We start from the raw sequence: 25,258 nt of genomic DNA on the forward strand, positions 1-25,258 counted from the left end.
CAGGATAAAAGGAGAGGGACAGGGTAACCTTTCCATCACCCATCATCTTAACTGATGCCTTGTTAGGGGCAAGAGAAAAGGACATAAGGCAACAGTGAGCAAAGATCTCATGTCCCATACAAAGCATTTGGACTAGATGGGTTGAATAGATTTGGAAAACCCCTATGGGAAGAAAAGTAATATTGCCAAAAACAGATCACAACACTCAGCTGACAGATTGGTTTGGTAGCTATTCAAAAAGACTTCTCATAAAAGATCCCTGCCCCAAACCTCTTAAGTAATCTAAGATACTACAGCATCAGAGGCTACTATTCTCCCAGGGACAGAAAACTGATTAAAAGACCAAAATCACAGAGCATAGAATAAAAGATCAGTTTTCACACCAGTGGGAGGTCAGCAGTAGAGCTGAAAAAGATTTGTGCTGGGGTCTGTAGTCCTCAACAGTATTTTAAAAAAGGAAGTAGTGAGGTGAAAATTTGCTGGAGGTTAGTCAAGGTAATGAGGAATGACAGGTGAACCTTCTAATGGCGAGTGACTAGGCACTGTAACAGCAAATTGTATCCAGCACAGGTAAATAGTGATATACACACTGGGGAAAAAAAACAATCTGAGTTTTTCATGTAAAGTGAACGACTGTAACTGTTCTTTAAACAATCATCCCAGTAGCAAAAAAAAAAAAGGCAAACTGTTATAACTAAGAGATAATAGCACACCACAAGTTATTACAAGGACCCCGTAAATACCCGAGTTTTGAATACAGCGAGGGGAATGGATTTGCCTGTAGAACCAGCAACGCTTTGGGAAAGAGCAACACGAATGATTGGGGGTATCTGCTAGTTTCCCTGTAAAGGAGTAACTGAATTGTCTGAACTGTAGAGGCTGCTAGATAGGTGACTGGGATGAAGGTGGAGAAGAAAAGAAACATGACAGAGATCGCTAAAAGCTATGTGGTTTGGAGAACAGCTGCAGCAGTTTAAGTAGAGCAATAGTTTTCCAGTTTCTGCAGCTGCTGGTGAGGCCGGAGTGATGAAGGTTGCACTCCTGGTAGCAGTTTGTCTCCAGCTGTGCCTTCCAGGCCCACCAGCAGAGGTCAGGGAAGACAGCTGGTTGCAGCAGCTCAAGACCACAGTCAAGTTTGAGTCTGAGCTTTGCTTTTGCGTGCTATCCTAATGAATGCGGTGACTCCATCTACCAATAAAGCAGTTTCCAGAGGAACTTAAATAAGCAGATAGAGCATTTGTAGAAGCAGAACATATAGAACATTTGGGGTAAGATTTTCTTTTTCCCCAGAAACTGTACCACAGTACAACTTTATCACTTCACAAAGAGCACTTCAAAGCAGGAGAGGAGCAGAAAGAAAACTACAGGCAAAAAATACCTTTAACAGAAGAGGCTGAAATAGTTAAGAGATGAGTTTTACTTAAATAGCTTTCTGAGAAAAGTCAGTATAGAAGAACACTCACTACATCTTAAGACCAGTTACTTTTACAGTTTACCACATTTTTTTCACAGATAGTTGTCAATATCTGCAATAGCTAGAAATTCATTTGAATACTTTAAAATATTTAACCTGTAAAGCTCAAAACACAGAGTTCTTGATGCCTAGTCTGTCCATTTCAAGACTGCTCGCTAGTCAATGCAAAAATATTCCAGTACAGTTCCTCTTCCTTTCTTCCCCCACAAAGCCCACAAGGCAGAGGATTTCTGAGAAAATGCTCTAACTTCAGGGAAAAACAAACAAACAGACCCCACTCTTCAGTTGTCAGACACCCATGACATTCATCCCAGCAGCCCAACTCAGTGCATGTTAGAAATCTTGAAGTTATACAGTTTATGAAACATCTGAGGAATATTCTGTATCTGAAACGAGAGGGAAGCAGCTGGACTGCAAAAAATGCACAAGACAAGCCATAAATGACATAACTCAAATAGTGCACGTTTATTCTGAACAGTATTTCTAAAGAGTTTGAGAAAAACAAAACCATGCTCCTGATGTACAATAAGGGCAATGATATAGATTAAAAATGGACCATCTTATTGTAAAGAATTTGCTCCCCCTGCAACTTAACTTGTAACATTGAGAATGCATCTGTAAACTGCATACAGCATACCTTTGACTAAATCTTAACTCAAGAGACCAGGGGTGGTCTTAGCCAAATTAATCAGGAAGCAGTTGCAGATTCAAAAGAAACATCCAAGTCAGCAAACACTTTACAAAACACAGACTTTGTGCATAGCAGCTGACCCTGGATTACAACATGGGGGAGAATAAAACAATCTGGAGGATCAAATTTTTACTAGACAAAGGGCACCATCAAGAATTAATGAAATATCACATAAGTTTGTTTCAGTTGTAACAGTATGTCATATTTAGTTGGCAGGTTTAACCATTAGCTGCATCATGTAAACTCAGCCAGTTTCTGCATACACAAAATAAAATCTCTCCCTTCCCCCTCCCAAAAATGAGGGATACCTCTCCTGGATGATTCTTCTTCCCCTGTACCATGGTTTCCTCTAGTAGGAGTCTTTTTGTAGATAATATCTTCATACTTCAAGCGATGTTTGACAAAACCAGTTGCAGAGATTAAGGAATAACTCACATATACAAAATTTACACTCCAAAGTTGTTAGTCGCATACATTTCTCTTGCTAGATCTTCATCCAGAACAGGAAGTGCTGATGGTTTTTTTTTTTCCCACTGAAACTCCCAACTTTAAAAAAAATTAGTTGTTCATAAGCTGCTATTTTCAAGCTAAAAGGAGGTCCTGCTGCAGCAACTGAAGTTCTCTGCAGTAAGCTCATACACTTCACAAAATTTCAGTGTTTCTGGGTAACAGCATTAAGATACAGCATTCTCCTCCCACACTCAACACAGCAGATACACTAATAAAGTACAACTGTTTGTCATTCAGAACTATTGACCTTCACTTGCCCTTATCATGTACAGGGAATTCAGCCTTCTATGAGATTTAGATTAAACCTTGCGTTCAAGATTCAACAACCGTTTTCCAGGATTAATAGCCTGGGAAAAGGAGTCTTATATTTGTGGTTACTCTCTCTTCCACCTCCTATGAAACATTTTATCAGAAGTTACAATGAGGCAGGTTTGCTGTGGAATAGGAGCTTTAAGATTTGTTTTCAGGGATACATTCATAGAATGATGGCAACCCAAAGCAAAGAGAGACAGAAACAAAGGTTAATCCAAGTTAAGTTCAGACATCAGACTCATACTTTTAAACCTGAAGGAAAACTGTCTGTGAAACACACTGATTTGTGGAAGCCTACGACAACAGCAAATCCTAAGAGTTCATATCCCCACACCCATCTACCCAACCCAAACACTTACCACTTAGTTCTAGAAGAATGAAGAGCACTTTGCTTGGCACCAGAGGCAGCTATGGTCTGAGTTACAGCTGTGCTGCACAAACATCCTCAAATACAATACTATCTCTCTCCCTCCACGTACTTCTCTTGGTTTGGTCTATAGATGGCCAGGGAAACTATGTTGGCATATGACAAGCTAATTGTGCTTCAATACATCCCCTTCTAGAAAGATGCTGGAACTGCCAACATAACCAGTGCGAGCAGGTCCTAGCAGTACTAAAAATAAGCTTTTGTCAAAACTAGGCTGCCTCTGGCCAAGGAAACTGTTTGCATCTTTCTAGCCAGAGTCTGCCACCGAGTGTTGCAAACACAGGTGCTCAGGCCATGCAGATGGGCTTTCGTTGTTAGAGATCTGCCCATCCCCAAGATTGAATTAGTGCAAACGCAGCAAATAGACTAGCCGTTTTCCAGGATAGGTCTGTCAAGATGCACTCCAACAAACACCACACAGCTCTGGGAAAGAAGGAATAATTCTGGAGCAGCTTGTATATTCACCCCTTGGGTATCAAAGACCACATAATGTGCAATAAGGGGTGCCATCCCTTGCCTGATCACAACTCCCATCTTGAAATCCTTGGTTCCCAAGTCACCATCAAATGACTGGACAGCACCTACTAACCAGATGTATGCTGCAACGCGCACTATCGGTTGGAGGCTTTCAAAGCGGATGATGTCAAGATCCAGATTTAAACTTTAAAAAACAAACAGGAAAGGAATGCAGTTCAATATCTACTTGGAGGATGCGGCAGGTTGGTGTCGTTTCAGCTCAGTGCACTTTCCCAGGTGCTTGGAGAAGAGTCCAAGCTCAAGTTGGTATTTGTATTGGCATACATAAAATCGCTGGCAACAGTGCACAGAAAGGAGCACTGATATTCAGGCAAACAAAGCATGAAAGGATGCAAAGCAGAGCTTAGTAAAGTTTACTGTAGCTTTGAGGTTACAGTACTAGGAAGAAGCCAGTCAGCCTATTTTCCAAACCCAAAAAACGCTCTAATATATGCTGCTTTCTCCGGTGCTCCATGAACACCCTCTCACGAGGGGAGAACTGCATTATTACCACTGAACAGGGAAAGAGGAAAAGAACCTTCAAAAGGAGCAAACTGTGCAGTTCACCACCTCCTCCCAAAGGAGGGCATAAACACAGCAAGCCAAGCCAATCCCAAGCAAATCCAGGAGATCCCTGCAAAGCCATGCAATTAGGGTCAGATTGGTGTTTGCCTTCTCAGCCTTGCTGCCTGGTTTCCTCAACCCTTGCCTCATCTCAGATTTGTCACCCCAGATTTAGTAGTTGTAACAAATTCATCTGGAGATGGGGGCTTGCCTTACATGATCGAAGCTGGTAAGGTGGTCACAGTCACTTTTCCCATCCCAACAACACAGATAAAACTAACTCTCAACGAGCCCTACAGCTTTCACCCATTTTTGAAGCAAGGATCTTGCCTCAGGATTCATATTTTTACAAGGTTACTCTTGCCAACACCAGATCTAGCTCTTACTCTGGCAGAAGTCTGCTGGGAGGTGAGTAAATGAAAACAAGAAAAAACAAAGACCACTCTAAACCCTCCTCTCAGTCAGTTAAGAAGTGTAGCACCAGCTTGGGTGAGGAGTATTTAAAAAAAGCATTCAAAAAGATCAGCCCAGGCAGAGTGAAAAGGTATGGTAAAGTAGCCCACTCTGCTCAGCAAAAGATGGAGGAAAAAGCCATACTCAAAAATATTGGGAAGAACTAAACGTATTTCTTGAGGCGGGGGAATTAAGAGGAAGAGTGGGAAGTACTGAAGTAACATTCAAAGGTTGGGGGGGACTAAAGTACCCTGTAGGTTATAAAAAACACAATAATGTAGGAGTCAAAGGACAAGATATTGCTTTTCCTTTTCCCCCCCATTGGATTTACATTCTGCTTACTGAAAGAGATAATTCTGAAGGAAACTTGTCATCAGGATAACCTGCTCAAGCCCTCCAACACCTCAAACTTAAGAGATCTGCACACCTTTTCCCACCCCCCCCAAAAAAAAAAAACAAACACCAAAAAAAACCCCCATAACCAAACCAAAAAAACCCCAAAACTGAAAGAAAAAAACAAACCCAGAAAGGAGAGCTCAAAAAAAAAAAACCCAACCCCAAACATGATTGGAAAATCCTTGGAAGAAGCATTACATTTTGTTGGAGAGAGGTCAAGAAAAAAAAAATTAAGAGGATGAAGGGGTGGAGTAAAAAAAAATAAAAAAAAATCAAGAGGCCTCTCTTTCCTTATTTGGCGACAAGCAAGTGCAAGATAGTGTTCGTTGGTGTTTTGTTCAGTTGTCGGTCTTTTGCACATCTGCGTTCTGGCCAAGACAAGGGGCTTTGAGGTTTTTCTGCAGCACATGAGCATCTGCGGGTTCTATCCTCTTGTAGTAGTTTTTCTTCGTCTCAATGATCTCAAAGCCAAACTTTCTGTAGAAGTCAATTGCGGACTCATTGCTGATCTGGACATGCCTGGGACAGAAAGGAAGATAGAGAGACAGGTATCAGAACTTTCTGTGGTACGGTATTCTGCCTCCCCACTCTGAACAGTCAAAGACAAGATAAGAAAAGAAGCTATTTAGATAGAGACAGGAGTGATGGTGTAAATTCAGGACTGGAAATTTTGGTCTTCCCAAATTAATCCTGAGCTAACGCATACCTCCTGGATGGCCTGTGACAGTCATTCTGAGAAGTGGCAAATGTTTCCCCTCAGTAAAGCTCTTTTAAGGAACACAAATAGCAAAGAGACTCTGAAGCATTACTAGCTCAGTAATTTCAATTTTTCTTCATCTAGAAGTGACAGGTATTTTGTGGAAATATATAACAATGTTTCACTGTAGAGCCAATTTTAACTTCCTCTGGTGACCCTTTTTACATTACCAAAACAGTAGTTTGACTGATGATCCCTACACAGTGCAATGCATAACTGGCAATTGTGTTTGATAGGATTTTAACTCCTTGCTCACTGTAAAGTATCCCCCTCTCCTCACAAAAAGCTATGGCAGCACAAAGAAGCCCTAGGTACTTACAAAGTCCTTTCCCCTTTTACCTATCTCCCCCAGAGTTTTACAGATCTTGCTAGCATATTTCAAAGATTTCAAGGCCTCTAAAACAAACAGCCATGAGTTCTTCATTCTAAGCAACTAGGAAATTTATTTGCACAAGTTCTATCAAAAAAAAAAAAAAGATGTTTGGCTCAGCAAAAGGCACTCATTAAACACTCCCAAAATTCAGTGGACACTGGACAAACTCGTGAATCACTTTGTCATGACAACATGCTGCATAACCATAGAACCAAAGCAACTCAGAAAGCAACAGCAGAACAAAACAAAAGATCTTAGTGTTAAGCCCAATAAACACCAAATAGCTAAAAGAAAACTTCATAATAACGACAAATTTAACTACTGATACCAAGTTGGGTGCTAAGCTGCACAATACGTTCAGATAGAAGATGCACAAGCAACAGACATAGTAATAAAAATCAATGGGCCACTAAAAGAACTTTGTTATGCCCAACTCCAGGGGCTATTTATCATCCCAGAAACCTACTCTGAGAAGTGGAAAGAAGGATTACAAAGGATTTGTTTTTTACATTAGAACCAGCACACAGTTCCTTCACTGCACACAGTGCAAAAGCAAAAAGGAAAACCTGTGCCAACTAGCAGGCATCTGAAAGACTTCATTACCATTCTTCTGACACAGGAGAGCAGCAATACAAGCCAAAAGCAGCTTTACTTGAACTCCTCTTTAAAACACCTGTTCCTCTTATAGACATGTCACAAAGCTACAACAGTAGAGGTCTTGGAAGACTTCGCATCTCCTTGGCAGAGGTGGACTAAGCTTGAGGAAAAAGTCACTCCATTTATAGTGTTATCAGTGTATGAAACACTTCTCACTAAGCATCTTTGACAGTCACAGAATCACGGAATTTCAGAGTTGGAAGGGACCTCTAGAGATCACATAGTCCAACTCCCCTGCTAAAGCAGGATTGCCTACAGTACATCACTCAGGACTGCATCCAGGTGAGTCTTGAAAGTCTCCAGAGAAGGGGACTCCACAACCTCCCTGGGCAGCCTGTTCCAGTGGTCTGTCACCCTCACCGTAAAGAAGTTTTTTCTCATATTTGATCGGAGCTTCCTGTGTTCCAGCTTGTGCCCGTTACCCCTCGTCCTGTCACTGGAAACCACTGAAAAGAGTCTGGCTCCATCCTCCTTAGACCCACCCTTTAGATACTTGTAAACATTAATAAGGTCTCCCCTCAGCCTTCTCTTCTCCAGGCTAAAAAGCCCCAGCTCTCTCAGCCTTTCCTCATAAGGGAGATGCTCCAATCCCTCAGTCATCTTTGTTGAGTCCTGGCAAGAGTTCAGGGTGTAGTTCTGTGGCAGCATAAGTCCATCCAAACCATACCTGCTACGGGACTCTCCCTAGCAGAGATATACATGCTTCTACTGGTATAAGCAAGCAGTGATGGACAAGGAAGAAGCTGGCTCAGAGAAGCAATCTGGCCAAAAACTGCATCAGCTCACTTGGTATTCACACAGACACCAATGCACAGGAAGAAGCAGAAGTGTGCAGCCAGCAGCAAAGGGGAAGGCAAAGCTTTGGCATCTATGGATTTCAGGCTCTATTTCCACGGGGGATCTATTAGGATGGTGGTGCTCTTTTAAGCAGCCCTGTCCTCTGCCCCAGTGCTTGTTCTCATGTCTGCATTGTGCCAACTGCTCATGTAGAGCACTTGATTTAAAAAAAAAAAAACCACAAACAAACAAAAAAAAACCAACAAGGCACCTCCACCACCCAAAAAAAGGCACATTAAACCCAAAAACAATGTTCAGAAACAAACCCAAAAACCAGTTTCCCCAGCTGGGTCAGGTCATTGACCTAGTTTACTGTGTTGCTGCACAAACAGCTGACCTGGCACAACACAAGAATGGGAATAAGCAGTTGAGCCTTGCTACTGAATGAGAACCTAGAGTGCTTGCAAGCATCTCTGATCTGATGTTCTAACCTACACAGCACTGTCATAAAAGACAGACAGCAAATGTATCAAAACTGCATGCAAGATTTGCAGTATTTTCCATTCTGAAGATGGCACTGTATGCTAAAAAAATTCTTTCACAAAAATTTTTTTTAGTCATACAGTGTCATTCTCCTATAGACATCATTTTGTAGCTACATTACTTTAAAATTCAGCAAATGTGCAGAAGCCCTTCTAAAGCAAGCAAGCTTTTGGTTTTCTCAGCATCACACAAGCCCAGAATATGACCCCTAGCTTTCTTGCTAGTACTTACAAGATGTCCCATGATCCCAATGAAATACATACTGAAAATGCTCTTGAATCTCCCTCCCTTTGCTCCCATATATGCCTCTATCATCTCTCTAAAAATGCATGAGTGTTACTCATCTACTTACAGATAGATGTTGTCAAAAGTGCCATCTTTTTCACAGATGTTTAAGACATGATTCAACATTTTAGTTCCTGCCGAAAGGTAAAGAGATACTTAAGAAAACCAGAAGTGCACAGTCAAGTCTGTACTTAGCTAAGGGCTTTTTTGAGGAGACACAGGTTAACTGTAGGTAGGCTAAAGTGACAAGAGCCTGTAAGAACTAGGAAAGGCAAATAAAACATGTATAAGTATTTCACTATCTTTCTGACTGCTCATAAAATTTAATTCATTGTTTCTTCGGAGAAAAATAATCCAACAGCCCAGAAGCATATGTATAAAGCAGCTTATTTAAATACTAGCTTCAAGGTTTCAACCTCACCTCAAAATATGGTCAAAACAATATATAAAGCAGTGAGAGCATTGGTTAAGTTTTTCTAATAAAGGCCTAGTGAAGTAATTTAAAATAAAGTTATTTTTTCATTCCAGTTTGTCAAAGCAAACATATTACCAAAAGGTCTCGATTAATCTGGCCTATGGATTTGCAACACGGAGAAAAAAACTAATTGCCAAATAGACAGAAAGCAGGTACTACCCCTGAGCAGCAATACTCAATAGTGATAAAAAACAGTAAATAGAAAAAAAACCTTCATTTAGAAGAGCGAACAGATAAACCCATGAAGGAAAGTTGTGTTCTACTTATATATGACTTGCATACTGGCTGCATACCTCTGACAAATTATTTCATATCCCTGTGTATCAATTTTCACATCTGTAGAAGCAGAGTATTTACATCATGGCATGATAACATGATTAAGACTGAAATAATCTGAAATCCTGAATTAGAAAATTCTACAAAAAGTCTATTTCTGAAAGGCAGGAAAAAAAAAAAAGAGCATATCGTTAAGTCATACTCTTTCCCCAAAGTACCTTCCAAAGAAATCAGTGGCCTGAAAGTGCACTATCTTGGTTAAAAATCTGAAAGAGCATTTAGAAGGCTGCATAGCAATGTGTTTTTTTTGATGACTCTGATAGAAAAGATGATCCTTCTTACCTATTCCTAGCCTTCGGTAGGGTGCCAGGCATCCAAGTGTCATGATGTACAGTCTCTTCTGGTTCTGGGAGTGATCCACCCTACAGCACACTGCTCCCACTGCAATATCATTGAAATACGCTGCCAGGGAGGGAAACAAAGTGTTATCAGTCACAAGCCTCAAACTGTACATACAGCTCCTTCATTTATGGCCTATGTCTTCCTTCCTTCCCCCCCTGCTAATTCTCCCATCCAGATAAAGTATCATACGTACATTGTGGCTTAACACTTGGAGTGAAGTTACCAATGGTGCTCTGACACAGTGGTTGGCTTATTACCGTTCAAACCAACTAGCAACAACATCAGGAGGTAAGCTGGCAGCACACATCTCTCAAGTTTTCTGCTGTAACAGAAATCATGCCTAGTCCCAGTAAAATGGAATCTAGTTAGAACCCAAACCCTCTGAGGTTGGGACCGTGGCTTTTTTGAGGCTCCCAAAGGGTTATTTTTCATTATATAAAACAATAAAATAGAAGGATCTGCTATTCAAAACCATTATGGATAGCAATGATGAGCACTTCTGCCACTGTAGCCCACAATTACTGGCAAGAACATTTGTACCTAATTTGGCTAGCTCTCCAACCTCCAGTACATCCTTGTAGAACTTGTCATTGTAGCTGACAGGAAAAATGACCTGGTTTAGCCTCTTCAGCTGCTTAATGTTGTGTGGCGTCACATCTCCCAGCTCGATCCGGCTACTGGAACAAATCAAAACATGCTTAACATCTGACACACTGCAAAATTTCTAATAATCTGTTCAATACATAACTGAACTGCAGTGTTCAACCCATACAATTAAGTCTTCTTTTGGTGTCTGATTTAACTCCCAAACCCAATTTCAGTCAGTACTATGCAGCCAGAAGTTTCTCAGGTCACACTTCACACTGATGTACCATAGTACAAGCACAGTTTTACTGAGTGGAAGACAGGAGAACACTAATCTCTGTAGGAGTATTAGCTTTAATTTTATCCTATTAATTTCCTCACTGATCGTCAAGATTAAGGGCGGGGGGGGGAACCCAAACCAACAACGAAAAGATGGTAGGGACAGAAGGCCAGAACACAGACCAAGAAAATGAAATCCTTTTCCATGCTTCAAACACAGCCTTAATTTTACCACCTATCAATATAAAGCTTATGCTTAGACAAAGACTAAGTTGTTACTAGACATCTGCCTCTAAAAAGCAACGATACTGTGTGCAGCAAACTATTAAGCCTGTTAATTTGCAAGTGTGCCACTGTCAAGGTGATATGCGCATCTACTATGATCACCACTGAAGTCATTCTTCCTTTTGACTGAGAGCAGAATCACAACCTTAAAATACCAGTACTGCACTGAATTATACTGAGAAGAAACAGACCAAGCTTTGCCCTTTTGTGAGACTAACTTCCTGACAGGAACACTACATATAGAAAAGCGAGTTAAAAAAAAAAAAAATATTAGTTGACTAGTTGTTCATATTCCCCAAGTCAATTTCTTGGGTGCAGGTAGACAGTTTTAACAAGATTTGCAAGAATGAAAAATTAAAAAACCCAAGATAATAAAAATATTTTCCCAAATGGTCACCACAATAGGTAGGCAGGTACAAAGCCAATGCATGTCGAGTTAGAAACGCACACCATTCCAGGTTCATCTCAGCCTTGTTTTACTGAATACATACAGGCAACTAGATTGTTTTCTGCTCAAACGTTGGTAAAGACACTGTTTGCTTTTTTTAAAAAAAGTCAAATTCTGTTTTCAAAGATTCTTTTATGTCAGGCTTCAAAGTTCATTCTAGTAATGTGCAGTAGCTGCTTTCCATCTCCAATGCCTCTGGTGCCTAGGCAGCTTGTTTTTTCAGATAGGTTGATGCCTAGGACGCAACAGCACAGATTAACTTAAATAATGCTGTGAAACAAAGAAGATATAATAACCAACAACTATTTTGTTCAAGTAATGCAGAGTATAATCTGTCTCTGCTTTATTAACTGACCTTTATTATGCATCAAAAACCCTTAAACGATTAGTACTCCAGATACCACATCGGTTTTAGTTGTCGCTACCAATGATGGGTGATAAATACACAACGCTTTCTAGGCACTGTACTGCAGCCTGCAAAACTATCAGAAAAAGCTACAGGAATGAAGCCTTTAATGTTTACTTCAAGCATGTCTTTCCCTCACACCCACTTTCTCCTTCTCTTTTACAGCAAAGAATACAGTCTCCGTTCTGCAAAGGTATGAAGGATCACCATTGCCCACTCTCTGGTACGACACAGATCAGACAATCTTTCTTCTGTTTAGCCTTACAGAAGCTAAACAATTTCTAAGTAGGGCCTACCTTTTAGAGAACCATCTACCTGTAGCTAATGGACTATTGATGATTTTGTAATTCTCTATCAGATTAATATGTTCCAGTTAATTATTCTAACTACTTAGAATTAACGGATGCCATTTACATATTGAACTTTGCTGACTCCAAAGTCTAACATTTCATCACACATTTGCCAAAGAGATTAAAAAGCCCTCTGGTGTCAAGCATCCCGTGCCAGTATGGGTGCTTGCAAATCATTCCAGGCAGCTCTTCATCTTCCCCCTACCACACTGAACATGTTGATCTCACCACCCCCCCACATCCCTCACTGCAAGAGCAATTGCTAAAGCCGTGAATCCTTGTAGTTTGCCCCGAGCTCTACACAATTGTACAGGAATTTCTTGAAGAGACATCTCACTAGAACTGGACAGCATGTTCTCCAACAGTGATCTCAAGAATGACAGAAGAAGCAACAGTCTCTACATTCTTGTATCTCATCCATGTTAAGATACTCAGGCATACTACAAGCAACAGCTATGGGATATATTTCTAAAGTTTCTAGCTATAAACCACTATGTTGTGCTGAAATAACCTGCAGTATCTCTTTTCTATGACACCTACCGCCACCAGCCCTTTGTTTCGCCACCTTTTCCATCTTCGAGATTATTTTTGCTCTCAATATTAAGATTTGTTTCCTCATGTATCACCACTTGTGAAAGCCCCTTTGATAATTATATTCCAACATAAAGTTAAGTACTGAGCTAGTAAAGATGATCTCATCACATGACAGAAGTGCTCCCATTGTAAACAAGCATGCTATCATGTAATACTTGTTTTATGCCCAGCTTTGCACAGCTGTTCAGCCTAGCATGGCAGGGCTTCTTCAAGCACACAGAAGGCAAGTTGTGCCCTTTTCTAATCACAACCAGCAGCGCTGCCACCTTTTCCTCACAAAGGATAGGAATAAAACTGTGGCATGTGGGTTCCTGGGTGTATTTGTGTCTGGGAGAGAGTTTTGCTGGAGTAGAGGACCTCAATAATCTCATACTGGGAGTGAAGACTGAGTAACCTCTTTTGCTGTGATCTGCATCAGAGTGGAAACCAAAGGGAGCAAGTCTCAACTGCCCAGTTAGATAAAGATCAGCTGCAGAGTAGGAGGTCAGTAAGGGAAGAGAGAAAACCTCACGTTCACACTCAGTCCCTTGAAAGCCTCGACTTTTTATCCAAAGGATTTAATAGTATATTCACCTTGGTGATACTTCTTTTGTATCAGTAGATCCAAGCTTCAGATTGGTAACACTAGCATGAACTCTTACGATGAACTGACAGTAAAGTTGCTCTAGAGCAAGTCCCTCTTTATATTGGAGCAAAAAATCTCAGACATACACTATTATCAGGTAGTGTATTTTCTAATATTATTTTAAAAATAATTAGTTAGTAATGGAGTAAGAAATCGGGCATTAGAAGTAGTCACTATGGAATATTACTGATGACAGTGCAACAGGACAAAGATGTATTGTCAGGGGCAGTCAGGACAAGATGGCTGAGAAAGAGACCATGGCCAGAAGATGGACCTTCACCAAGAAGGTTTCTGACAGGGAATAAATGGATAAGTGCAGACACAGAGTCTAAGGGTGCTCGTAGCTGCTGAGTCAAGACATCACCTCTGAGGCTGGCATCAGGCCAGAAAAACAAGCTGCTAAAAGGTAGTATAGTAGGTGGCTAAAAGGTGCTGTTGACAGATTTCCTCAAGCCCTTGGGCTCCCTCCTCTATCTCTCACCACTTGCCACATTCATTGCTGCCTCCTGCCATCTCCTGCTTGCCTCCGGTGCTCTGTCACTAGCTGTTTCCTTGTTGCTCAAGAATTGCACCAGGGCCAGTAATTTATCAGGGAGAATAACATGAAAAAAGTTTGAGAAACACTGCAGGAAGCATAAATCAATATGCTTAATGTGTCTGTTTAAATAGTATGTACTCAAACCATAAATTTCTTTCATGTATAGCACTAGCTGATTAAATCAGCACCACATCTATTACACACAAAAACATTTAATAAGTAAACTAAATGAGGTCATGGAAAGGAAGACCCACATCATGAGAGTTCATCACTTTGCCTGAGGACAGTGTGGCAAAAGTGCCACTAGGGCCTCAAGTAAAAACCCAGAAAAGCTGGCACTGCTGATGAAAGCACCAGTCTTGCTGATCCCGACTCACTCATTTCCATCCTCTTGCTGGCACAAACATTTGTGCAACAATGTGGTGAACCAACCTCAATTAAAACTAACCTAGCCAAAAAAAGAAAAGTTTAGTTTTAAACCACATCAGTCCCCTGATTGGGTTCACCACACAAGTCTTGTGCCAACATAAAGAGAAGAAAAACTGCCAAAGGCAGAACTGGTCGGTTCTGGAGCAGAAGTGCCAGCCTACCCCAGTTTAATCTGGAAGTACTGTGCAAGAGGAGCAGAGAGATCATTCAGCTTCTAGATGATCTTGTACTACACCTTGTAATCTACTGAACAACATGCACTTTGAACCTAAGGACTTAAAACTACCCCAGCCCCAACAAGATAAAGCACCTGTAACAAAGGACACAAAATGGTCACTCCTTTCTTTTCATTGGAGTAATGGAAATAGCTTTGGTTGGTTTTTTGTTTGGGTTTTTTTAATTTGTTTGTTTTTTTAATAGCTATCTACAAGTAGACCTGATTCTTGAAGTTACCTCTAAGCCAAATCAGTAACTTAAGTTTACTGTATCAGCTAAGGTCTGATTAGACCAGTCTTGTGCATTCCAACTGAGTATAGGCTGTACCAGAAATACTTCTCCTCTGCTGTTGCAAAGAAAAAAAATAAATCATGACCTCATATTAGCATGAGAGAACATAAAGATGTGTAAAGAACCTGAAGCACCTAGAAGGGACATGCACTTCCTTAACAGATTATTTTATTCTATTATTCCAATAATATTCCTATTACACACACTTATCACTGGCATCCTACATCTCAAATAACACTCCACGGAGCACACAACAGTCAACTGTATTCATCTTAGGCGTCAAAACTTCTGGACCAAGTCAGCCACCCCATCCCAAGCAACTGTGTTTATTATGAAAAAACGAGGGACTCTTGGCTCATCATGTCAGGCCTCTTATTACTACAGTGCTCTACAAATCCATACCCTTTCCTAGACGGATTCCTACCAGCCCTCTGAAGCCACTTAAACATCTTCCCTTGCAAGACTGTTCCTATACTACTAATATAGCTAAGCCTTCTTCTGATTTCCATTCTAAATGCACTCAAGGTCTACCCGTATGTGGGTACCAACACACCGTATCCCACGTGCCTTTTCAGAAAGCTACCATGACCTCTTTATACTTTCCTTCTAGTAACTAAAGCCAAGCTCCTGGCCTCCTCCTTTAAGACTGGCTCTTAATTCCTGTTGTCATACTAGCTCTTCTTTGCATTCCTTCAGATTAATTTTCCTTAAACATGGCTAACCAAAACTGCTTACAGCACCCCAAATACTTACTATTGCCTTATACAACAGCAGTAAGTTTTTCTCATTTCTACCAGAAGCATTTTCCTGATATATCCTCAGACTATGTTTGCATTTCTCCCACCTGCAACATACTGTGACTCAGTTACGGAGGAAAAAAACACACAGAGACTTCAATAGTGAAGGGAACCGGTTTCTGGTGCGTAAGGCTGCTGTTCATTAAAAGCAACACTGCCCAGCGATGCAACACAAGAAGTGCAGAGTGATCCATGAAATCCCAGTGGAAGCAGGACTTTATTTAGTGAGGTGACATGCAGCAGTTACTGAAGATGAATGCATGCCCAGAACATCAGCATCAACGCTCCTGCTCTTGCATGCTGGTGCCCCAAGATCCTTCAAGCATTTGCTAGAAAAAAACCTCACACTTTTTGTAAGACCAAATGCAATCCAGTTAGTCCTACTGCAGCTGCACTCCTCTATCTGCAGCCTACTACAGGGCCATGATTAGAACACTATTTTTCATATAATGTCTTAAATTCAGACTGGAAGTAACACAGGCTAAATGAGACTAGCTTATGCTAAGGCTGCCTTTTGCCTCTCAATGTACACCAAAAGAGAACTGCTATATAGAGTGATAGCTCAAGACAAAGCCAATTTCCAGAGTTACAGTTTGAGAGGCAACACAAATTCAGTCCCAGAATAGCAAGTGTTGAACATTAGTTCAGAACCAACATCAGGGAGAAAAAGGGGGAATTCCGAGTTTCTTAATGCTGTAAGAATCTCAGTCTCATTCAACTTTAAATAGTGCAAGTCTCTCCCCAGAGGGATGTGCCTGACTAAAACAGATCTGAGTGTAACTGATAGCTGGGCTCAGGCTTATTGAAGGCATCTGGTATGCTAAATTTAGCAGAGCTGTATCTGCAACTCACAAAACTTACTGAGGTATCATGAAACAGTCAGGAGAGGGAGCACAGGGGAGAAAAGGGCCCTAACAAATTAGAGGACTTCAGAGAAGGTTTGTCACCCGCTAAGCGGCCAACTAGCTTTATTGCTTCTATTTTGGCTTCCAAGTCAAAGCAGGAGTCTAGACAGGATAATCCACTCATAAAATAAAACCAAACCAGAGCTATGAAAGCTATAGACCTGAAGGGTGTGGCTTTGTTTAGATTAAACTCCAAAGCCAAAAGAGGCTCTCTAGTGTTTTGGGGTTGGTTGGGTTTTTTTTGTTTTGTTTTGTTTTTTTTTTCTTTGTAAAACAGATGAGCTGTCTTGCTAGGTGCACAAGTTAGTCTAGTTTTTGTGGGCAGACTGGTATGTTTTCAATTATCTAGAAGATCTGCAGGCTGTAAATCTACTCTGCTTCACTTGTCAGAAGGGTAACTACAAGCCTAACATGCAAAAAGTCTTAACCAGTTTGCTTCTGAAGCCCCCTGACTTTCTTTAGCCCCACTTACTGCTGAAAACATGTATACGCATGACACCTGATACCCTACTGGAAGTTACTCCCAACTGTGTGCTGGATTGTAGAAGGGCATAGGGATGTACAGAAGAAAGCTAAGCAATTTTAGAAACAGAATTAACAGACGACTTCACTGAAGACTTGCGATTCAAATGGATCTCAGCATGAATAGGTTTCACTGGCATGTGTCATAGTTTTCCAAGACATACTTCAGACCCCTTCACCTCCCTCCTTTATAACGAAAAAATACACAGTGTTTCTGTGTCAAGGTTTCTTCATTATATTCGGATAATTCATTCTGCTTCAACCTAGAAAAGCTGACCATTGTACAAAAGACTGGCCAGTCTTTCATATGCAAGAAGCAGAGTTATGCTATAATAGCCTCACAGTTTTCCCAGCTGAAACCTGTTCTTTAAGAGTTGTACTAGATCTCAAATCTAGACTCAACCCTGATATCAAAAAAAAAAAAAAAGAGACAACCCTAAAGCTAAAGTAGCAGTACAATCATGAAGCATCTCAGCTGTCTGATTATGCAAGTGCAAGGGGGAGACAGTGAGGTCATTTCAACAAGTGTCAAATAAAAATAAACTTTCCCAAGAAAATTAAAAGCTATCTCATTCTACAGCTGGATACAAAGAGCAGGAATCACCATGCCCAGCTGACAGGATTTTCAAACTCCAAAATACCAGAAATAAACATAGTTGGTCTAGAACGCAAAAGCAGACATATGTACATCACTTAGTAGCCTGTAACTCTTTGCTGCTTCAGAGCACCTCACGAAGCAAAGGCTTAGATATTGTACCTGCCTATCCCAGGTGCATCAAAGTCAGGTGAAAGAGGAAGCAACTTGCCTGTGATCATACAGCAGATAAAGAGTTGCCAGAAATCCTAACTCTCCATTGCTGGTCTAACCACTTTTCCTTATTAGTCAAGTAAGCTCACAAGAACATTCAGATTTTGAACCATGACTGCAAAGCATAAGTACTTCACCAGTTTGAAACAACTGAGCTCAAAATGAGTTTTGTGTCTCCATTATCAATACCCTGAGACATCTTACAAGTTATTGACGCTTTCCATACCCTCAGTGTCCCTGGATATAACAATTATAACGCTTACTTGCCTCCCAGGAGATAATAAACCTTCACTAATTAATGCTCATAAAGTACCTGATGATCCTCAGGTGAGAACAGAGGCTTACCTTCAAATTCAAAATAGAAGTGATGCTGGGTTCACAAAGCACCTTATTTACATAAATCTGTATAGCTCAAAGGCACTTCTTGTACTTATATTAGGTAAGAAACTATAGAATTGACATATGAGGAGAAAGGCATTATCTGCTTCACACAAATTATTTCTCTAAGTCACTGAAACACCTTTCTTTACAAATGCCTGTATCCATTAGATTAGCAAAGAAAAAGTGGCAGGTCACTATGGGTCTCCTGCCTATACTTCAGATTTCAGTCCCAGGCTTGGTGGTCTTTTGAGGTGTTCAAATCATGCATTATATAAAGAACATACTCTGAAAAATTAACAGAATGCGCTATCAGTTTTACACACCTACCTTTAAATACTTTAAGGCAACAATCATTGCAAGCACCTAACTTATCAAGCACAAAAAGGATACTTCCCCCCCGCCTTTTCTTTTCCCAGTTTTGAATAATGAATTGTTTTCAAATGAAAATCTGTGCTAAAGAGATATTTAGTAAAAAACAAACAGATTTCCTTTAATTGCAATTTTCAACATAATTTGTGATCTTTACCCACCAGAAATTCCAAGTGACATGGAGAGAAAAAACTTACACAAGTTTTAAATTGCTGCCCTGGGTCTCACCCCATACTCTCAAGAGAAGATAAATACAATGGTCAGATGGTGAAAATGGGAAATTTTTTCAGGGATTGAGATTCTAGTCTGCTAAGGGCCAAAAATCACACAGAGCCTGGAAAAGAATGAGGAGAGGGAGGAGGAAGGCCAACTGAGCTCAGGAAGCACTTCATGCATCAAGATCTTACCATGCAGCGTGGTATTTTCAATCAATTTAAAAAAAAAATTACTCTGCCCCCAGGAAAATTCAAATACCTTAATCTTAGTCACCTAGTGACAGCGTTCTGGAAGTGGTTTTGGCTCTATTTTCCATAAAGCCTCATTTAATTTCCTTTCCGTAATGAATTTATTCAATATGCTTTGACACAAATACACAGTTACCCCATTTCAATGCCGCGCTTCTCCGCTCTCAGGTCTTCAAGTCCAAGAGTCTCCAAATAACCAGCAACTCTTCTATGCATAGACTGCTTCTCTCCCCCACCTCCACTTCCTCACCTCAAATCTCTCTCCTGACAAACTTTTACTGCTCTAAAACTATCACATAGGTCATTTCTTCCCTTCCCCTCAGGGAAAAACCCACAAAACTTTCAGCAGGGAGCAGAAAGTAATCCTGACCTTGCCTGCCTCACTTAGAGCAGAAGAGATGCACTTCTCTCTTACCAATTCCCAAACAAATATAAAGATCCAACTTCTCCTGTCCTTTCCTCCTCCTACGGGTAAAATTATCTAGCGCCTTCTCAGATTATTGGTCTGAACACTTCTAATGGTTGCCAAATGGGCAGGCTTTTCAAGTTCTGAATCATTTCCACTTGAATAAAAGTATTTTTCTGGCTCAACCATCACCCATTATTCCCCATTTTAAAAGAGATTTAATGTGTCAAAGGAAGATGCATCATTTCTCTTGTCCTCAGGAGATGGCAGCAGAGTCTGTGGCATTTGGTGATTAACTAAAGATACTACATTTTTCACAAAAGAAATGTCCCAACCTAGCAAGCCAATCTATATACTAAGAAGCCACATATATATGTAAAAAGAATTTAATGGTCAAACACCACTCAAAAGCCAAGACTGAGTTCTAAAGTGCCTCAATAAAATGGCTACAATCCCTATGCCACCTTCCTATCCTCCCGATCCTTCCTGCTTCATGGAATGTCTTAATCTAGTTATGAAATTAAACTCAAAGTGGTAAGAGTTACAAATTAGGTTAAAGCACCTATAATAAACTGCACTGAGTTTTTATAAACTTATTTTAGAAGATATTACGCTATTTTTAAGGATGCATATAGGCAAGGTCTAAATTTACCATCCATGAGATTAAATGCAGAAAGTACAGCTCATGCTCTGACATTTCTAAGTTCAGAAAAATCCTAAAACCAAACAATGATTTTCAAGCTCAATTACCTTTTTTGTCCTGCCTCCAGTGTATATGACATTTCAGCAGTTTTCTCATAAACTTGGAACTTCCTCCCATATACGTTAAGCTTAGCACTGTGCCTTGCAAATGGAAACAAATCAACAGTTCCGCATGAACTCTGTAATACTAACTCAGAAAAGTAGAGAAAAAAAACCTTCCCTGTTCTCATGAGAAACACGCACGGCTTCAGGACCTTGAAGGGTTTACTTTGTGAATCCAGGCAAAACAAGCAGAGATATCAGAGCTTACCCATAACGACTCACTGTACTTTAAATACACTATTGTTATTTTTCTGTTATGCTCAGTATTCCCCAGCTGTGATGTCTCTTCCACAAAGGCAGCTAGAATAGCACTAGCCTGCAAAGCCTTTCAGTTACAAAGTTCTCTGGGGCAGCAGCTACCTTTTGCGTAGCATCTAGCCTGAAGGGCTCTTCTGCAGCAAGTCAGGACCTTCGGAAACTATGAAGCACAAGATTTAACTGCAACACATACAAGTTCAGAGGCAGTCTCCTAGAAGTTCATTACAGAAAAGTAGTACGCGTTACTTTCTGAGACAGCAGTATAATGCACAGCACTCTGCTCCCTGTTTCAATCAGTTTTTCATCATGTGGCTACACGAATGCTGGCACATGTCAATCCCACAGGTGTTTCCCATCAAAACTGGAGAGGGGTTTGGTCAATGTGACAAAGTAACACATATGCACAGGAGCACAGGCACCAGGCCCTGCATGTAACGTGCACTACATGCTCTATATATGAGCTGACACTCCCAGTCACAGCAGATACAAGCATACAATACAATGGAGCACGCGTGTCTTGCATTACACCCCTTGTGTAATGTGGTTTTTAGGTAAGGGCCGCAAGGAAAGGCTGGATGACTTATTCTCACAGGCTCCATCTGAACTGAAAGAGGTCAGGAAAGCATCCTTATTTTAAGACATCAAAAGGCAGCAACCAGCAAATGCTCAAGAATCAATAAAATGGTTAGTGGTTGGACACGATGATCTTAAAGGTCCCTTCCAACTTAGACGATTTTGTGTTTTCTTTCCTTAAAACTAGTAGCATAACAACTGTAAAGACAATACAAAACCACTGAGCAACGAGCGAATCAGCACTGCAAAAGCAGCAAAGCACAGGGAGTATTATTTACATCTGCTCTACAAAAACAGGCAAATTACTACAGACAGTAGAACCCGAGTCCCTCCCACTGGTATTTTTCCTCATACAAATCCAATTCTAAAATAGATTTTCAAATTCCAGAACTAACAATAACAACATTTAGGAATACAATAAATGAAAAAAGAAACAAAACTCTAGAGAATCATGAAGTTCACTAACAGAACGGTGAACTACCTCAGTTTTTCAACTCACGTTTAAAAAGAAAAGGGAAACAACAAGCCTCTAAACTATTAAAATCATTCAGAAGATGAGGACAGAGTGAACATAAAGCCAAGTACCACAAAAGCAGGTGGGAGGTAATAGCAATTACCAGTTCAGAAGCTGGTGTTTAACTCATCAAATAACAGAAAACCCACAAAACTTTAAGCCGCTCAGAAAGCAAAAAAATCTTACTGTCTCTGAAGCTAGAGGTCCTCTGTAAAAGAAGTCACCTAATCTCAAATACCCTGATGACAGAGACACTGCAACCCCGTATGCATTATTAACACACTGCTATGTTATTTTGAATTCAGAGAGCTAAGAAAGATGGCTGCAAGCAACACACATTGACTACACAATCACTTTTAGATCTGAAATTTCAAAACATCAGTGAACTTGCCAGATTATTTTTTAATTCTTTCTCTGCCAAAGCAGACCGTTCATAATTACAGCTGATGTTATGGGTCTTAGTGCTCCCAAAATTATCTCTGCACTTTGTGGTGTGAGTTACTATGCAACGCATACACTCCCAGAAAAAGTCCTCAGATGGAGTCAGTTTGTTCAAAAGAACTGATCCACAATTTTGGATTCAATACTGAAGACAGAGCAGATCCCTTCAAACACCACATTAGTTTCTGTATGTTGGGAGTTGAAGCTTTAGATCTATTTTTGGACCTATCTTCTGACAGTGCTTGTTTTTTAGGGATCTTCTCCGATCTTCGTAGCTTTACTAACAACTTGGTTTTGTTCCAGGGTACCCCTACGTAATTTAATACATTCCTTATGAAGTCTTTGTCTAGTCCTTTGATTCTCCCATTGTATTTAAATTGGGTTATTTTTCCATTTGAGTTCTATCGGCCTATTTTCCTCAATCTGAATTTTTGGAGAACACCTGGATTCAATATGAAGATTTGTGATTCTGCACAAGAACTTGCTGTGTGTTTGACAAGCCAGGAATATGCTGCTCTTCAAAGAGATGAAGAAGTACCAGAAAAGTGGGAATATAAAAGTACAGAACCCAAACGGATCAGTTCTGAATTTGAATCAGCGATAAAGCTGCCTGTAAGTAGATATAAAGTAAAAGAAATAAAGTTTGGTGCTCCGGAAACAGAAGAGGGTTGTGTGGGGTTTTTTTCTCTATAGCTTTTTATTAAAAAAAAAAAAAGTTACAGAAAGTAATAAGCTCCCTGAAATAAGAACTGAGCAGTGCAAGCAAAGCCAGGGCTCAGCCCCTTGTGGAGCACCGCAGCATGGCGGACAGCTCTGGCTGTGACCTGACAGGAGAACTCCACGGCTGGCTCAGGCCTGACACGCCTGGGCTGCTTTCCACCTCATGCATCCAGGCCCCAGTAACCCCGTCCCTCAACTCACGACTGACGTACGGCCAAAGTGGAGCTAAGCTGTAGAAAACAGCAGAAAGGTCGACGGAGGATAAAAGGAAACCCAGTTGCATCAGGAGCACTGCTGAACAACGATGCCGTCAACTTCCACTTCATCTTGGCTGATCAGTGCTGCTTGCTCTTCTTGCAAACTCCGTCATCCTCATTATAAGGTGACTAAGAGGCAGGGTGCCCTGCTTCATACGTAGGGTGGTGCAGGCGAATAAAGGATTGCCCGAGATCCCAAACACACCTATTTAATGTCACCTGAGAGTCAGTTTATTTGCAATCATTGCCGAGCCTCTTCCTACAGAAAGCTGCCAGCCCCGCATGATGTTTGAAGCTGCTTACACGCTGTGAGAAATAACTAAGTATCTGTTATCAAGCAGACTTGTAATGTGACCTCACCCCAATTGCTAATAAGCTAAACCTCTTACCATTTCTTAGTAAAAGCTTAAGTGCTTCAGCTTCCATTCACCCTGCCTTAAGCTGCCAAACTGGAATAATAATATCCAGCATTGCATAACACCAGTTTCAAGGGGACTGGTTTAAAACTCCTTTGAGAAACAGCTGTGGAAAACTTCCTTTGTGCATATGAAGAAACTGAGTCACAGAGTGTAAAGATCACGTTTTGTGGAGCACAGGTGATGCTGAAATCAATAAACATTAGGGGATTTAAACAACATTAGAAAACCTGTCCCAAAGTGACCCGTGCAAGGTCAGGCAGGTCATCTGACACCAGAGCAGAACCATAACTCTAAAGGCCTCCGGTCTCCTGTTCAAACACGGCACCTCGCTTCCTCCACTGAGCAGGAAACCCAGTGTTTCAGCCAACCACAGCTGAAATCTCTAGGTTTTTCAAGAGCCACCAAGAAGTGAAACCAGGCCTAAAGCAGCGTGCTACAGAAACGGGACACAAAACACAGCTCGTTTTCATCCATCCACGTTGCACGGCCTCCATGCAGATAAAAAACTTAAAGGCTTAAACCAACAAAAGCGCTAAGAGGATGGTACAAACAATAGCGCTGCAAAAACACTGGTCCGAGGCGGGCAGCTTTTCAGCACAGAACCAGCGGCACTTCTTCGCTATCCGAGTATGACCGAGCAGCCGGCAACCCCCGCCCGCCGGCTGCCGCCTCCCTTCGTGCTGCGGACGGACACAGCCCACCAGCCGATGTGGCTTCAGAGCACGAAGGGCCGCCGCGTCCCAGAGCGGGGCCGAACGCAGAGTTTTCGCTCCGGCAGCGGAATAAGCGTTACGACCGGGGGAGGAGGGGAAAAAGGGGTGGGGAGGCGGGTTGTCCTGTGGGGAGCTCTGGCTCCCCACCGGCTTCTCCCCACGCGAAAGAGGCTCCCAGGACCCCGTCCCGCCGCGGCCCCGCTCCCAGAGGGCGGGAGAGACGCAGCCACCCCCCCAGCCTGAGGCGACGGCGGCAGCGGGGGCGGCAGCGGCAGCACCGCTCGGCCCCCTGCGCCTCCCACCAAGGCGCGGCGCCGCCCGTCCGCCGGCCGCGCCTGGGCCGCGCCGCCGCCCGTCCACCGGCCGCGCCTGGGCCGCGCCGCCCGGGCCCGCCCCACTCCGCTCCTCGCGGCGGTCGACGAGGCCAAGGCGGGCCCGGACGGGCACCACCGCCCTGTCACGGCCCGGACGGGCCCACACTCACCCCTTCATGGTGCGGCCGCGGCCTGGCCGGCGGCGGCGTCCGCGGTAGCTGCGTGCAGGGCCTGGCGGTACAGCTCCGTCCTCCTCCTCCTCGGCCCGGGCAGCGCGGGCGGCTCAGCCTCCTACTCCCGCGCCCGCTCCACATGGGCCTCCGTCCGTCCGTCCCTCCGCCGCCCCGCCCCCGTAACCCTTCACCTCACGCCGCGCGCGCGCCCGCCTCCTCGCCGGCACGACCCTTCACCCTCCTCCCGGCCCCACCCCCCCCCGCGCGCGCTCCGCGTCCTTCCCGCCGCGCACGCGCCGCACCCTTCGAGAGGAGGGAAGGGAGGGGGGAAAGAGGGGGCGGAGCGGCGCCGCGCAGCGTCGACGTCCCCCGCGTGAGCCGGGGGAGGGGCGGCACGAGGTGGCGCGCCTCACCACGTGGTACGGGGCGGCCAATCACGCGGCCCTGCCGGTTCGCGCGGGCGGCCGGGCGCAGGCCCGGGACGGG

General features: G+C 42.4%; 1 protein-coding gene across 2 annotated transcripts; it reads right to left on the reverse strand.

The window, feature by feature from the left end:
- Positions 1 to 1,915: 1,915 nt before the first annotated feature.
- NAA50 (N-alpha-acetyltransferase 50, NatE catalytic subunit) lies at positions 1,916 to 25,008 on the reverse strand. Of its 2 annotated transcripts, none has more exons than XM_063352685.1 (5): positions 24,770 to 25,008; positions 10,429 to 10,562; positions 9,829 to 9,948; positions 8,803 to 8,869; positions 1,916 to 5,862 (listed from the first exon to the last, which is right to left on the reverse strand). In XM_063352685.1, exons 1-5 carry the CDS (start codon positions 24,775 to 24,777, stop codon positions 5,682 to 5,684), a joined length of 510 nt encoding a protein of 169 aa, XP_063208755.1. In that variant the 5' UTR covers positions 24,778 to 25,008; the 3' UTR covers positions 1,916 to 5,681. The 2 variants fall into 2 exon arrangements, with proteins under 2 accessions (XP_063208755.1, XP_063208749.1); XM_063352679.1 differs by having other exon boundaries at positions 10,429 to 10,565; positions 24,770 to 25,007.
- Between the last annotated feature and the right edge of the window lie 250 nt (positions 25,009 to 25,258).

This window comes from Chroicocephalus ridibundus, chromosome 1 (assembly GCF_963924245.1).
Source record: "Chroicocephalus ridibundus chromosome 1, bChrRid1.1, whole genome shotgun sequence".
Lineage (NCBI taxonomy): Eukaryota > Metazoa > Chordata > Aves > Charadriiformes > Laridae > Chroicocephalus > Chroicocephalus ridibundus.